At 44.5% G+C, this 15,657-nt stretch overlaps 1 protein-coding gene and 1 long non-coding RNA gene across 3 annotated transcripts in view; one reads left to right on the top strand and one right to left on the bottom strand.

The window, feature by feature from the left end:
* The window catches only part of FAM102A (family with sequence similarity 102 member A), a 44,519-nt gene that overhangs the window by 12,628 nt on the left and 16,234 nt on the right, over positions 1 to 15,657 (top strand). The window contains exon 2 of the mRNA XM_036750455.1: positions 15,354 to 15,474. Within this exon, the coding sequence (XP_036606350.1) occupies positions 15,354 to 15,474 (121 nt within the window). The remainder of the gene's footprint in view (positions 1 to 15,353; positions 15,475 to 15,657) is intronic.
* On the bottom strand, positions 5,515 to 11,533 carry LOC118843062. 2 transcript variants are annotated; one of them, XR_005009895.1, is made up of 4 exons: positions 11,419 to 11,533; positions 11,029 to 11,084; positions 10,458 to 10,536; positions 5,515 to 5,755 (listed from the first exon to the last, which is right to left on the bottom strand). It is a non-coding gene; the product is annotated as an uncharacterized LOC118843062 (long non-coding RNA). The 2 variants fall into 2 exon arrangements; XR_005009894.1 differs by lacking the exon at positions 11,029 to 11,084.

Below are 15,657 nucleotides of genomic sequence, written 5' to 3'. Positions count from 1 at the left end.
CTTGTCTCCTCTCACTTGTCTCAGCCTTCCTGGATCAGACTGCCTCCAATGGGTATTGGATAGTCAAGAACTGGGTGATTTCATTCCCAAACTGGACTTTGAAGGAGGCTTGGTCTGTGACCCTGTAGGCAGTTCTCATTTCTGTTTGTTCATTAGGAAACTGCCAGCATTGCCCCTGAGGGATTGCACTGGCCACCTGTGTGAGGACTTGGTCACAAGGGAGAGTATGAAAATGGGTCTAAAGTATTGAGAATGGATCTAGATCTGTGTGTGTCTTATGTTTGTACAGCAGTTTTATTGACGACTCACGTCTGTTGTCAAGACACTGATTAAGGTGCATCTGGATGGACAGACAGCCCATTGGCCTGGTCTTTCTCAGTACGTATGTCTTGGGCAGACTCTGTGGATGGACCAGTGAGCAGAGCCATTACCTGGATGGGAGGAAGGTGATGGGTTGGATCATATTGGCTAAATTCCCCCTCATGAGAAACATGGGTTTCAGCAAACTCATGTTCTCCTTGAGACAAAACCTCATATTTTTTAACGTCATCATTCTTCCTGTTATGTTACACAGCTTCAAATTCTAGAATAACACTATCTCTGTGACAAATGAGAATTGTGGATCGCCCACAGGGCAAGGGAGAGATTTATGGTAGGCATAAATGGGCTGTCACATATGACTAATGCAGATTTACATAGGGAGATTTCAGCATTAAGCGATATCATCAGAGAGGAGATAGAAGATAAGAGAAGAAGGTAGACAGTCATCATAGTGAGAAGGAGTCTTGCATAATACCTACACAGTGTTAAGAGGAGTGTCACAAGAAGGTCCTTAGGACCTTGGGCAGACCGCCATGAAGAATTATAGTGGAGTAAATAGAAGCTTAGGTTGCAAAAGGTATGCATGGGTTTTGACCTTCAACAGTGAAATGTTGTATGGCTATAAAGTGTTTCAAGGATATTCTCTCTCGATCCTGACTGTACAACCCAGGGAGCTAGGTAATGAAGATTGTGAAGGTCTTAGAAAGTCTGGCATGGCCAAGGTCACAAAAATAAGTAGGGGGTTGGGAGGACAATGGTATGGGTTTTTTTTTTTCCCCTTGGTAACATCCTTTAAAAAAGTTCTGTTGGTGCTGTTTTAAAAAATATTGTCACTTTCCAGTGACTCCCTCTCTCCTCCCACCAAACCACCGGCAGCCTCTCCTCTAGCAAATATGTATGGTCAAGTAAAACAGATCCCTCCATTGGCCATGTCGGAAAATGGATGCCTCATTCTGCACTTGTAGTCTTTCTGCTGAGAGGTCAAAAGGTTTGCTTCACAGTCTTCACTGTGGCTCCTTGACACTAGGGAGTTTTGTCTTTGTAGCTCCAGAACCTGGCACCTAGTAGGCACTTAACAAATGCTTTTTGATTGATTGGTTCAGAATTCTGGACTATTGTTCACTTCACTGTTGGTTTTCTTTCCATGATTGTGGGGCCTGTGTAAAATTTTCTCTAGGTTTTATTTATTCCATGATAATCTCTTTCTCTCTCTTACACACGCACGCCTATTCAGCCATTACCTCCACTGGTGGGGGACCAATTTTCCTCCTAATTCTTTGCTACTACAAAAAAGTGCCGCTGTAAATACTTTTATATACAGGAAAACTCTTACTGTTCTTGTTCAGTCATCTTTCAGTCATGTCTGACTCTTCTTAACCCCTTTTGGGTTTTTTTTGGCAAAGATGTTGGAATGGTTTGCCATTTCCTTCTCCAGTTCATTTTACAATTGAGGAAACTGAGGTAAACAGGTGACTTGCCCAGGGTCATGCAGCTAGTGAGTATCTGTGGCAGGATTTGAGCTCAGGTCTTCCTGAGTCCTGACCTGGCACTCTATCTACTGTGCCACCCAGCTGCCTGCTTTCACTATAGCCTATTGCATAAGACCATCCACCCAGTTCTTCTGAGGCAGGAGTTTGAGCAGACACTTTCCAAGCCCTGTTTGGGTGAGAGGATGACTTTGAGTTAGAGTCCTGGTTTGTGAGGGGAAGGTGTGATGGAGGCTGGGTGGCTTCATTTGCATGGGATGGGAGGAGGTGTGGGATCAGGTGTTCTGGGAATTGGTGGAGGACTGTTATGTTAGAAGAATGAAATACTCTAGTGGAAGAACTGGGGTTTGTCTTCATTTGGCATTTGAGATCTGCACATTTCTGCTTTTATCACCTCCAGTGCATGAGAGAATGTTCCATGATGTCTGCGCTTCTTTGCATGAAAAACAAATTTGACTTTAGCTGCTACTTCCTCTTCCAGCCTCTTTGTGAACAACAGGAAATGTAGGTGCTAAGCTGGTCAGAGTGACTTTTAAAAGCCCCCTGAGAAGTCTATGGTTATTTGACAAAGGGGTCTTGGACTCCTAATTCATTTTCTTTAGAAACTGAGGCAGGATGGGATGTTCCTGAACCCGTTGGGTGCTATACCCATTATTTTGAAGTGGGCAGTGGAGTTTGTGCTGTATTTGGAAGGCACTGGACCTAGGTTCAGATTCTGACTCCCTGGGTGACCTTGGACAAGTCATTTCTCTCCTGGGTCTCGTGCTCATTTCTAAAATTCAGAGACTGGGTTAGATGACCTTTGAGGTCCTTTCCAGCTACATCTGAGCCTGAGTTCATGTTTGAATGGGAGATCCAGACCAACTTGCAACTTTGCAACTTTCTTGCAACTGTGGCAAGAAAGGATCTGAGACTGACAGCTAGAAAGGGACTCAGAGGCCATCTGGTCAAACCTCCACATTTTACAGATGTGGAAACTGAGGCCCAAGGAGGCTGACTCACCCAAAGTCACACAAGTGTCGGAGGCAGAATTTGAATCTGGGTCCTCTGGCTCCAGAGCCATGTTGAAATGAAAGTTCTTTCTGGATGGTGCTGGAGGAAATCAAAGGATAGCTGTTTACACAGGTAGTCATTTATCATTCCCCATCTTGTGTAATTTTAAAAAATGCTTAAACATATAGAGGCTGTTAACCTCAAATCCTTTTGATAAAATCCTTAAAACACTATAACCCCTTAGAAGACTTTATACCAGGTTATGAGTTCACTGCCTTGCTCTCAGGCAAGATGATACTTGAGTGGTTTCTATTTTAACAGGCCTTTTTTTTTAATAACCCATCTCAGGATCTGCCTGACAACAGCGGTCACTTCCTACGAAATCTTCTTCATAGTTATCTTAAATCCTTCCTGTCAATAGTTAGTCCTGAATGTACCTAGGCTAGAATGTGGTCGTCAAGGCCATAGAGCAGGAAGACCCAGGCCTGTAGCCCTTTCCTCATTCCAGCTCTGCTCAGTTGCTTTACCTGTGAAATAGGGGTAGGAATACTTACCCTTCCCACCTTGCAGGGTTACACAGTGCCCTGCACATAGTAGGCACTTCATAGATGCTAGTCAGATGACTGACTGGTTGTTTGTGAGGAAAACCCTTTTATACAAACCACTCAGGAAATATGGCTGTCCTGCTCTGAGGCTGGAGGAGCTAACGCTTTGGGCAAGGTACCTCTCCCTGCTGTGTGTTGCTTGTTTGCTTTGCTCCCCAGATTTTTTACCTCTTTTCTCCTCCCTGTGGAGAAGCACCCCACCTCCCATCTGTCTTCTCTTGGAGCTGGGCCTGCTTGCTGGGGATAATCTGGTACTGTCTTAGAAAGCTAGAGAGAGAAAGCTATTGCTTTGTGGGGTTTTATCCTAAGGATGCCTAACACCTTTTGGTGCTTAGAAATCTTACCAGCTGTTTCCCAGAGTCCCAGCAGTACTGTAGGTTATGGGGAGATCAAGGAAGGTTGAATATCTCTCTCTCTCTCTCTCTCTCTCTCTCTCTCTCTCTCTCTTTCTCTCTCCTGTTTTTAAAAATTTCATTAAATATTTCACAATTACATTTTAAAAAATTTAACATTCATTTTTAAAAATTATGGAAGGAAGGCTAAGGATCTGAGAATGGAAGGGATTTGTGCAAGATCACACAGTAAAATCAGCAGTAGAACAAGGCCTTCTGTGGTGTGACTCAGCTGACTGATCTTGTCTCCTTCATAAGATTAGGGTCCGGACCTCTGTTTTTCACTGATAGGATTTCTGTATCCCAGTGACCAATGCATGCCAGTGTGTGAGGGTTACCTGACTTACTCAGGGTGTAGAGCCAGGATGTTTCAAAGGCAAGACTTGAATCAAAGTCTTCCTGACCCTGAGGCTGGCTCTCTCTCCACCTCGTACCACTGCCTCTTCTGTCTCCTCTGTGCAATTGGCTTGTCAAGACAAATGGGAAAACTATGTGAATCTTTTGATCAGCACACAGAAGGGACATATCAATGGCTTGCATAAATAGAAGATGCCAGCCCAGAGGGGTCTTGGCTAGGACCTGAAGCTGTATGGTGATTGATTCAAAGTCTGAGGGATCTCAGTGAGTCGTCCCTTCTGTGAAGTTCATATTTGGAAGGAGACTCAAAATGTATTTTTCCATTTCTGTGGGGGAGAAAACCACTCATCAATATGATGATGGCCACCTGGTCTCCATGGGGAGACTTCAGGAAGAAGGCTAGAAAAGCCAGGCTTAGATTGCCTTGGAAGGGATTATCATTAGATTTGGGGAGCAAACTGCATTTCTAAGAGATTATCTGACTTTAAGCCAAGTTGTAGAATCTCTTTTCCCAGATGTCTTTACTTTGCGCAAGGAGAAAGGTACAACCCTTTTCTTGAAGCAGGGACATGAGTCTGGGAGTTGCCAATTCTCATCTCTTTTTGGAAAAGGAGAGGGAAGAGTAAATTAAGGGCATAAAAATTTCTTTCCTCTAGCTTCTTCGTGGACTGCCAAGTCTAGCCATTTTTGGTGTTTGAGGATCTTGTCATATGCATTCTTTGCCCCCTACCCCCACTCCTTTTCCTCCATGGGTGGCCGGGTGTTTGGCCAATACTTCTGCCAGGTGCTGTGCCTGCCTAAGACTGGGGCACCACCTGGGAGTGACTCAGGAGGAAGCCTGCCTGGGCCTGTGGGTTGAGCCCCTCCTTTGGGGGCTGAGCTCCTTGCTTTCACATCAAGCAAGGGGGCTCCTAAAACTTTTCTCAGGGTGACAGGTGGGGCCTGAACAGTACTGCGTTCCTTATACCTCTGTGGCTATGTGGGAGTCTCTGGACTAACCTTTGGCTTAGGAGACACATTTCTGACAGTGTACAAGTATGATTTGGAGGATTTTCAGAGGTCAGCTTCCTACATAATCACTGCACATGCTTTGGCTGTTTCAGCAGCTTCAGGCAAAGTCTTGCTCTGTATCCTGGCTGCAGTGATGGGGGCCTGGAATTGGCCTGGGGATAGTGGAGGATAAACTGTGCTAGCTCCTTGGAAGTAGCTCTCTAGCCTGGCACATAGTAGGAGCTTAAGTGCTTGTCCTTTGATTCTACAGGGTTGTGTTATAGGATCTTAGATACTTTTCAGGCAGCTTTTTAAAAAATCTTTTAAAATATTTTATTGGTAATCTACACAACCTATTGAGTTGCCTCCACCATAGAACTCTCCCTTGCAACAAATCGGTCCACTACAAAGCAAAACAGATCAGCACATTGTCAGTGTCTGAAAATGTAGTCCACATTCCTCATTTCTGGCCCACCACTTCTCTTTCAAGTGGAAGAGAGGCATGTTTCTTCATTGAAGTCACAACTGGACACTGCATTGGTCATAGTTCTGAAGTCAAACGCCATTCCTCGCAATGACACACTTTCCTGGTGTTTCATTAGCCTTACCTCTGTGAGGAAGATGAAGCACAGAAAGATGATGGGAGAACATGAGGGGAAGGTTTGCAGGGATTAATAAAGATGAGTCTAGACCCCCTTGTCCCCCTGTATTCCTGAAAGCAATTGGTGCCTGTGCAGTTAGTCTGGCATTGCTAGGGGGGCTCTCTGGTAACACCAGGCAGCCAGGTCCGAAAAGGTAAATACTCTAAGCAGCCATAGGTAATACATCTGCTCCTCCTTTGTAATAGCAGGCCAGATACTCATTTTCTTACATTTCTAGGGTCTGTGGAAGGACAGAATCTCTTCATTTTGACTTGAAATACTTTTCCCTCCTCTTTGGTCCCTCTATCCTTGGGACAGCCCCCTCTAGCCTTGATCTCTCTCTAGAGTCCACTTGATAGTTGAGCTGTATGGGGATGAGTTGGAAACCACGAGGGAATGTAGATTTTTCTCCCCTCCTTATCCCTGACATTGTACTCAGACTTTTTCCACTGAAGCCCCAAGTCTTGACAGGTTTGAACTCTGTGATCTGTGATGAGTCTACCTCTTTGCTCTGGGATTGGATCCCCTAAATTTGTGGCTCCCATTCCTGGAACTGGTATGTTTAGAAGTCAGCATCAGACATTCTGGAATTGAGACTTGGGCTGAAAGGTTCTTTGTTAAGTAAATTTAACTATATTGCTGAATGGCATTTTTTATACTGCCTGCAAATATTTATACAAATACTAGGCTCTCAAGGGAGAAATGCTCCCATTTTTATTAATAAATTGGTGCTCTTTTCCATGTTGTTGGAATCTGCAGCTTTCCATGAGTTACATTGACTCTCTTTGGAATTTAAATGGTTCTGGGCCCTGAATATCCAACACAGACCAGGACAAGTGAGGGGTAGAGCTTTACAAAGCCACCACTTTCTCTTGGATCCATGACGTCTTATTCTGTTGTCTGTAGAGCTAGGAAGAATGAGTCATCGGCCCTGGTGTGAATGACATTTATGGATATCACCATCCAGGGGTGTCAAGGCGATCTGCATTGTTGGGAGGGCAGAGGAGCTAGTATCGTCTGCTTCTGTCACTCCTAAACCTAGTTGTCTGACGTAGACCCCATTTGCACTTAACGGTGTTCAACATGGCAGTTATGCTGTAGGAATACATTACTTTCACATCACATGCAGGTATGGATGCTTTTCTTCGCAGCATCAAAGAACTGGATCAGACATTCTATCCTTCCAACTGTGATTTTCCCTGGATGAAAGCATTCTCTGCAGATGTGAATTGTTATCTTTCTCATCAGAGCCCCTTGAATTTAATGTCACCTTTTTGTCTGAGTCTCTGATGCCCAGCCATGGCTCCCTGCCCCAGCCTCCGCCTCTAGTGACAGGTTTTTTAGGCTTCTCCATGGCTTGATTTGAGGACTGAAGAAAGTATTTATGTCTGGAGTGGTAAGAAGTGCTTGTGTCTGGCAGTCTAGAAGAATAAATTCTCTCTCTGGAAATGTTTATCTTCTGGAATCTCTGAATGCCACGCTTATCAGGGAACAGAGTGACTTCCAGAGAATCTACGCACTGAACATTTTCCAGTTGACATCATTTATTTTTTGGAGGATTGTCAGTGGAGGAGGGAACTGATAATGTCAGGTCCAGAGCAATCTACATTCCTGTCCCCTTCCTGACAATCTGTAACCAAGAGGAAGCAGACGTGGACTGTGGCTGCAGCATTAACACTTGAGCCCAGTGGTTTCTCAAACCAAGTTTTAGTGAGCCCCTTCCCTGGGACCCCTTTGGTAGCAGATGTTCTAGATTTAAATTGTTTCCTTATTAGACATTTACATCTCTGGGCTGATCTGGCTTTCATCAGTCGGAAACTCCTATTGCATCATCATTGCTATGCTGGCTTTGTCAGGGAGTCAGCCGGCCAGCCCCCTGTTCTTCAGAGAATTGAATTGGGTTTGTTGTTGTTGTGTGTGTGTGTGTGTGTGTGTGTGTGTGTGTATGTGCAAGTGCATGCGCGCGCAGGCACACAGGAGCTTGTTAGGGGCCGGTGAATACAAGTTACACCCAGGCCCTTGATTGGATAAAAGGTTTTCCCAGACCCTTATTGACTGAGGCATTTTTTTCATCCCTTTGGTCCAGGGGATTCTAGGAGTGGCAGTTTAGTGGAAAAAAAACTGGAATCAGAGGATCTAGGTTCTGCTATTTACTATTTGTATAAACTTGGGCATCAAGTCGCTTTACCTTTCTGGGCCTCAATTTCCCCATCTGAAAATGAAGGTAGGGGTTTGGGGAGGGAGTGGCAGATTAGAGCACTGCTAAGATTTCTTCCAACTTGGACAATTTATGATCTAAGACTCGAGGTTATTTTTATGCCATGCAGAGGTGAAGAGTTTGGGAGTAAGATAGGGTTTGTTCTTTGCTCCTGATCCAGTGAACTGCACTCCCTGAATTCTTTATAGGATGGAGAGGGGTAAAAGCAAGACCCTCCCATCAAAGAAATTGGAAACTTTGTTACATTTGAATTAACCCATTTGAAGCAAACCTAATTTTAGCTGTAGTCTGCCAACCTAGCTCAGGGTGTGAAATTTGAAGCGTTTTAAATTGAGATTCTGTAGTTAGAAAATGGCTTTTTCCCTCTCTCCTGCCTGCCTCCAGCTTCCCTGGCTCTAACTAGTGGCTTTCTTTCTACCTGGTGGAAATCAAATTGAGAGGAGATGGGGCTGAATGACCAAAAAGCTATACTTCGAAGTGGAACGCTCGCTTCTAATTCTTGGGGTGACTATTTTGGGGGGTGCCCAAATCAAGGTCTTACCCTACCCACAGAGTTGTTTGTATTGTCCCCTTAAGGCGGGTACCAGGAATCAGGAAGACCTGAGTTCAAAATTCTGCCCTCAGACACTTCGCCGCCTTGGCTTAAGTTTGCTCATCTGTAAAGTCAGGATAATAATTGTGGGATCAAATGAGATAAGCCATATAAAGTGCTTTGTGAACCTCCAGATGCCACATAAGTGCTAGCTATTATAGTATTGCTGAAAATCCCCCAGTAAGGCAGAAGAGCACTTTGGGGGCTCTTGTTGCCTCCCTATCTCTTGTTCTCCTACTTTTCTACTGTCTTAAGACCCAGGAAGGTATGTTAAGGAGCAGGTGGGTGCTGAGTGGCAGGTGTGGGTCCTGTATTCCCCAGCCAGGGTGTCGGGGGTCAAGCACGGCCACACTTACAGAAGGAATCCTGGTCTTTTCTCTCTTGAAACACAAGGAATGCAAGGTTCCCTTCTTAACCTCTTTCACTAGGGTGATCCTGTCAAAGGACTTGAACATGTGGCAGTAAAGATGGGTTTTCCTAAACATCTTTAAAGTGTTTATGGGAAGGTTTCTTGGACAGGAGTCCATCCAGCTTGGTGTAGCTTTGTCTATTTCAGGAGGACCCAGAAATAGAGCTGGGTTTTGTCCCTGCCTCTTTGGTTTGGGTCAGACCCATTGCGGCAGGAGGCCTGTGATTATCGAGGTGGGCTGGGGGTGGTCCCCTGCATGACTCTGGGCCTCAGTCATCCTCACCTCCCTGGGGTTTGATCTAATTGTATATCCAGAGAATCTCAAAGCTGAAAATGAAACTCTTCTGAAGTCACTTTTGAAATACCGTCCCTATAATTACCTGCCCTGAGACAGCAGGCAGGACGTTTAGGCACCCAAAATATCAGGCTATTGGGATAGCTAAAGTAACCTCTCCCAAGCTCATAGAAGATCCCTTTTTTTCCTATGTGTTACTTCTATTCTTCCGTGCCCCATGAGAGTGGAAGAGACTTTTAGACTGTTAAAAGAAAAGATATTTAAAATATTTAAGAATTTAGTATATCCAAATATATAAAAATTAAATTACCTTCCCAAAAGATGGTTCCTAGCTCGGCCATAGTATTAATTGGATAAAAGAAAAAAATATCTGACATTTGACTGGGTGGTTGCTTCCACCCCCCACAAGTTCTGCAAACGATCAATCTTTTGTTATTGCGCTAAGTTTCAGAGACCCACTTTCAGAACTGGCTTCCTCCATGTTCACTGCTATTTCACTAAATATCTGAGCCCCTCTTCAGTTCTTAGGATGACAGATCTAGAGTTGGAAGGGACCCCAGAGGCCATCGAATCCAACCCCCTGGAGGCCCAGAGGGGCCGAGTGACTTGCCCAAAGTCAGACCGGCCGTGTTTGAGGTAGTATTTGAATCTAGGTCCTCTGGCTCCAGAATCAGAGCTTTTCCCATTGTCCCAACCTACCTTCTGGTCCTCTATCACTCTTAAAGTAACATCTCTAATTTACTAATTATACACTTGAATGTATTATTCCACTTTCCTATATCCCTTAGTCCTTTCACGTAAGCTTTTAGCACATTCTTTTAAAAGTCTTATTTTATTGATACCTTTTGTTTTTATTATAGTCTTTGTTTCCTAATACATCTTCCCCTTCCTTCTTATACAAAGAACCCTTCCTTGTCCCAAAGTATAAAAAAGGAGTATATTCAGTATTCCACACCCATAGTCCCTCACTAATGCAAAGAAAGGAAGGAACTTTTTGTGATGGGAATCTTTGGGCTTAGGGAGATCTTTGATCTCCAGGATTCCTCCATAGTGAGACTTCAGAGAGTTTTTCCTTGCCTCTTAATAACCTTATCACCAGACTTTACTTTTCTCCACCCCAGTATTAATAGCAACAGTAACAGCTCTTTTTTGCCTACCTTGCATCCGGGAGCTGCTGATAAATAGGATCTTATAACTTCTCATAACATCTTGTGATGGGAGTGCCCACATTTCCTCCTATAGGTGGAGAAACTGAGTCTGAGGGATCAAGAGAAGTTTGTCCAAAGCCTCGTAGAAGTCAGAAATAGACTCGCTTTCATTACTCAAGAACCCAGGCTGTTCAGTCCAACAAATATTTACTGAACAAACATTTACTGAGTGAGTCTATGGATATGTACTGGTCAGGTCCCCAGGGAACATTGAGGCCTGGTAAGGCCCACCCAGGACTATAACTATAACTCAAGTCCTCCTGAGCACAATTGGTAATTGTACCCATACCACAGACTGTGTGGTCTAGCTCCATGACCTCTTGGAAAAATAAAGATGGGCATGCTATCTCATTCCCAGGGGAGTGGTGATAAATGAGTGTTTATCAACTTGGTGGAAATGGGAAGGAAGTTACAGTGCTAAGCCAACAAACAACCTGCTTGTTACATAATGGGCAAAATCTGTACAATGATTTAGGTTCATTTTCCCTTAAAGGAAAAAGAGAAAGAAGGAGACTGTTACCTAAGCCTGGGGGACCCTCCAGTGTCTTGAATCAATGTGCTTTAACCGGATCAGCCCTGGCAGGAGAGATTTGAATCATGTTTAGGCCACCACCTTACCTGCATTCACCCCAAAGCTAGTCCTTTATAAAGAAGAAAAAAAAAATCCCACAATTCTGTTAAGTACTTTGTTCCAAGTGACTAATCTCTTTTGGGTGTTCCAGCATGTCTAACCTAGGATCCATTTAAGTCTTTTGGAGTCTGTCATCTGACTCTCCAGTGGGGAGGGTGAGGAAGAGGGGAGGGAGAGGTAGGACAGCTAAATTTTGAATAGTCTCAGATTCCAGTCTCAACACACAGAGAATCCATCTGCAGCCTCCCAGCAGTGTCAGATGGCCTCCCAACCTCTTACCTACGCAGGGCTGAGCTTCGGGTTCCCATTGGTTATTCTTAGCCATTGTTGTCGAGGGTCCAGTTTCTGCCCCTCCTGCTTTTAAGTTCATTCCAGAGAGACCATCCTTGTAGCTTTTCTCCCCAACCTCCATGCAATCCTTAGTTTACTGAAAGGCCCTCAAGTTCTGAAAAGTATGTCATGTGAGTGAGAATGGGGGGTGGGGGCGGGTAGGGAGGGGCTGGAAAAAAATTCAAGAGAGACCAGAAAGAACAGGTTGCTGGTGGCAGTTTGGAAAGACATTGATAAGAAAGTTCACAATACTGTGATAAGAAAATAAAGAGTCTTGTTAAGACAGAATGTTGTTCAGTTGCGTGTGACCCCATTTGGGGTTTTCTTGGCAAAGATACTGAAGTGATTTGCCCAGAGTCAAACAAGTAGTGAGTGTCTGAGGCTAGATTTGAATTCAGGTCTTCCCAACCCAGGCCCAGTGCTCTATCCACTGCACCACCTAGCTGCCCTAAAACAAAGTAGTCAAAGTAGACAAATGGAAAGCACACTGAATTTGGAATGAGGGGATCTGGGTTTGAATCTGTCATTTACCACCTTACCTGGGTGACCTTGGGTAGCTTCGTTGGACAAAAGAGACCATGAGGATGGTAGTTCTGAAAGCCCAGCTTTAGAGTGCACTGGTCTTGGAGTCAGAAAGACCTGAGGTCCAGTGCTACCTCAGACACATCAGCCGGGTGACACTGAATAGGCCTCATTTTCCTTATCTGTACAATCACTACTAAATTACCTTGAGATTTCTTACATGTCAAGAACCTGTGATTTTGTGATGACACCCAAACAAAGACTGTTCCCCATCCCTCACCCCCAGTATTCTGCCCCTTCCCGCTGTATTCATTCAGCAACTGTGGATCAGTCACCCGCTATGTTGAAGGCCATGCAATTGCTGAGGGATTCAAGTACAAAACTGAGCTTCCAGTGTAAGTTAATAGCCGCTTAGTTTAGCAGGCAGGCCGTTTTCCAGGAAACAAAAAATGGGTATGTGGTAGTGAAACCCTGGGAAACCCTAGCTGAGGAAGAGGGAGGGGTAGGTGTGGTACTCGATGTGGGTGGAGTTAATCTGGGAAAGTGTTTTAAAGGAAGTAGTGATTATGGATTGACCAAGAATTGTGGATAGAAGTATTGGATTTAGAATCAGGAAGACCCAAGTTCAAATCCCATCTCAGACACACCATAGCTGAGCAAGTCAGTTAACCTCACAACCTAATTTTCTCATCTGTAAAAATAAGAGGGTTGAATTTAACTGCCTTTAAGGTCTCTTCCAGCTCTAAGTCTATGATTCCATGAGCTAAGCCACCACTTATACAGAATAGTTGAAAAAGACAGTCTCCAGTTAGTCAGCAAGTGTTTATTAAACATTTACTATGTGCCAGGCACTGCGCTTAGTGCTGGGGCTATGAAGAAAGGCAAAAACATGGTCCCTGCCCAGTGAGGGAGACAATTGCATACTTTGTAAAAGGTCTGTGCCCTGTAGTATGTGGGAGATCATCTCAGAAGGAACACATTGGAAATGGTGGATTTTGATGACCAGATGTTTTTGTGACTCATCAGTGGATGAGAAATTTTGAGTCACTCCCTGACTGGTTTATAATCTGGGTCTATACATGCCAATTTGCTGGAGAAATAGAGGCACAGAGAGGTTCCAGGGTCATAGTCAGTGGTGGAGGGGGGTTTAGCATCTGCTTCTTCAGGGTTCCTCTGACCTAGGAGAAGGATTAGGCCTTCGTTCATGCTGGGCCCAAGATGCTGCAGCTGTGAAATTAATTGGGATGCCCTCGAGTTTTCTAGAGAGCCCAGAAGGGCTTCACAACTGCCTCACTTGCCTCACTTTCTATAATGTTAACTTAAAGAAATGGGAAAAATGAGTGGGAATGGAGGGTGTTATACACAAATCCTCAGTTTACAAAAGGGAGCCCAGAAAGGGATCATAGAATGAAAGCTTGAAAGTAGTTCTTGACTCCTCAGGGAATGTCCTTGAGCTACATTATCTCCCAGTTATAGGCCAGTTCTTCTTAGATGATTGTTTTCTAAGGTGGCATTCCACAGAGGGATGGGCAGAGGGTCCTTTAAAACGTATTGGTTTCTATAACCTTTCACTGGGTTCCATGGGATTCCCAGATGTCCCCTAGGAATCATTGCAGGACTTTCAGGGTATCTCCTAACCTCAAACAGGCTGCTGGCAAAAAGGTTCTGGTGAATCATTTGACTGAGTTATCTCCAGGATCATCTAGCACAGAGGGCCTAATCTTCCCACCCTGTGGCCTGGCTCGTGACCTGGACTCCCTGTCTGGGGTCACAGTGGGTGTGGAGATGTTCATTTTCTCAGCTGACCCACTCCTCCCCACCCTACCTACTCTTCCCTTTCCTGTTGTGTTGGGTGATCCCAGAGATAATTGCCCTCTAGCTGATCCTCCTGTTTGGATTCATGGGCCTTCAGCCACCCTTCTCTGAGCACTTCATTGGTCAGGTCCACTCTGGAGCTCCAAAAAGATGAGAACCCTCTCTTTTCAGACCCTAGCAAACAGAATAGGGTTGGTAATGTGAGTTGTAGGCAGCCTCTCCCAGTACATTGGAGCCAGGCATGCTTGCTCCTGCCCGTATGCAGATCCAGCACCTGCCTTCTCTCATGAGTACAGCCACATGGCTCTGTGCACACTCAACTCAGTACTTCCCAGCCCTGAGCACAGGAGAGGCCCTTCAGAGTTCACACATTACCACTCACCCCCATTTACAATCCACCCACATACCATTCTCCCTGCACACAGCCCACCCCCAGATCCCACTTCACGCTGCCGAGACATTGTTCCATCAGCCTCCCCTGCCATCTCCCCACACACCCTCCGCCCTACTCCCACGTCCGTCCTCTCCGGGTTTCCAGCAATCAGGAAATAAACTGCCTGACAGTGAAAATGGAGCTGATCTTCTTTGCCTTTGGCTTCCTAAGCCACCACCCCACCCTGCTGGAGAGTTCTGACGGACAAATGAGATGATGGGGGCTAGCCCAGCTTTCAGACCAGCCCAGCGGGTCTGAGAGCCAGGAAGACCTGAGGCCTGGTGCCTCCTCAGACACTTAGCAGTGGAGTGGCCCTGGGCAGTCACTTTATCTCTCTCAGCTGTAAGATGGGGATAATAAAAGCACCTGTCTGCCTGGGTGGTTGAGAAGCAAAGTGAGATCGTGTGTGTGTGTGTGTGTGTGTGTGTGTGTGTGTGTGTGTGTGTGTGTTTGTTTATACCTATGTGTGTGTATATATATATATGTGTATATATATATATATACACACATACACACACACACAAACCCCTATATATGTGTGTGTGCCTGTATATATACACCCATATATATCCATATATGGGTGTATATGTGTATATACTTATGTATATGTGTGTGTGCCTGTATATATATACCTATATATATAATCATATATGTGTATATATGTATATATCTATATATGTGCGCATGCACCTATATATACCTATATATATCCATATATGTGTGTATATATGTGTATATCCATATATGTGTGTATATGTGTATATACTTATGTATATGTGTGTGCCTATATATATACCTATATATCATATGTGTGTATATATGTGTGTATATATGTATATATCTATATATGTGTGTGTGCCTATATATATACCTATATATATCCATATATGTGTGTATATATGTATATATCCATGTATGTGTGTGTATATGTACACACATACACACACACACATAAAGCACTGTGTAAAACTTAAAGTCCTATATATATATATATATTAGCTATTAGTGTTATTACCTTGTTGATAAATTCATCCGCAGGAAACAAGGGGCCCCCTCCCCCCACGTACCCCATCCCCTAGGCCAGTCTAACTTTACTCGTGTTCTTCACCCTTAGGGAGGAAGTGCAAGAGAATTGTGTCCGATGGAGGAAAAGGTTTACCTTTGTGTGTAAAATGAGTGCTAATCCAGCCACCGGCCTCCTGGATCCCTGCATCTGCAGAGTGTCTGTCCGAAAGGTGAGCTTGTTTTTATGGGAGGCAGGAACAACAGTACCTATGAGAGGTCAGTTGATGGGTTACGTTTAAATGAGGCACAGTGAAGTCAAAGTTCTTAGGTTCTGGATGAAGTTACGCCCTTGATTCCTTGTGATTTTGGATCCTGGTTTTCCCGGATTGCCTCAGGAAGCCTAGCTCAGGCCT

This window comes from Trichosurus vulpecula, chromosome 3, assembly GCF_011100635.1.
Source record: "Trichosurus vulpecula isolate mTriVul1 chromosome 3, mTriVul1.pri, whole genome shotgun sequence".
In the NCBI taxonomy this organism is placed as follows: Eukaryota; Metazoa; Chordata; class Mammalia; order Diprotodontia; family Phalangeridae; genus Trichosurus; species Trichosurus vulpecula.
Note: the sequence above shows the minus strand (reverse complement) of the source record. Positions and strands in the feature narration are given on the sequence as shown.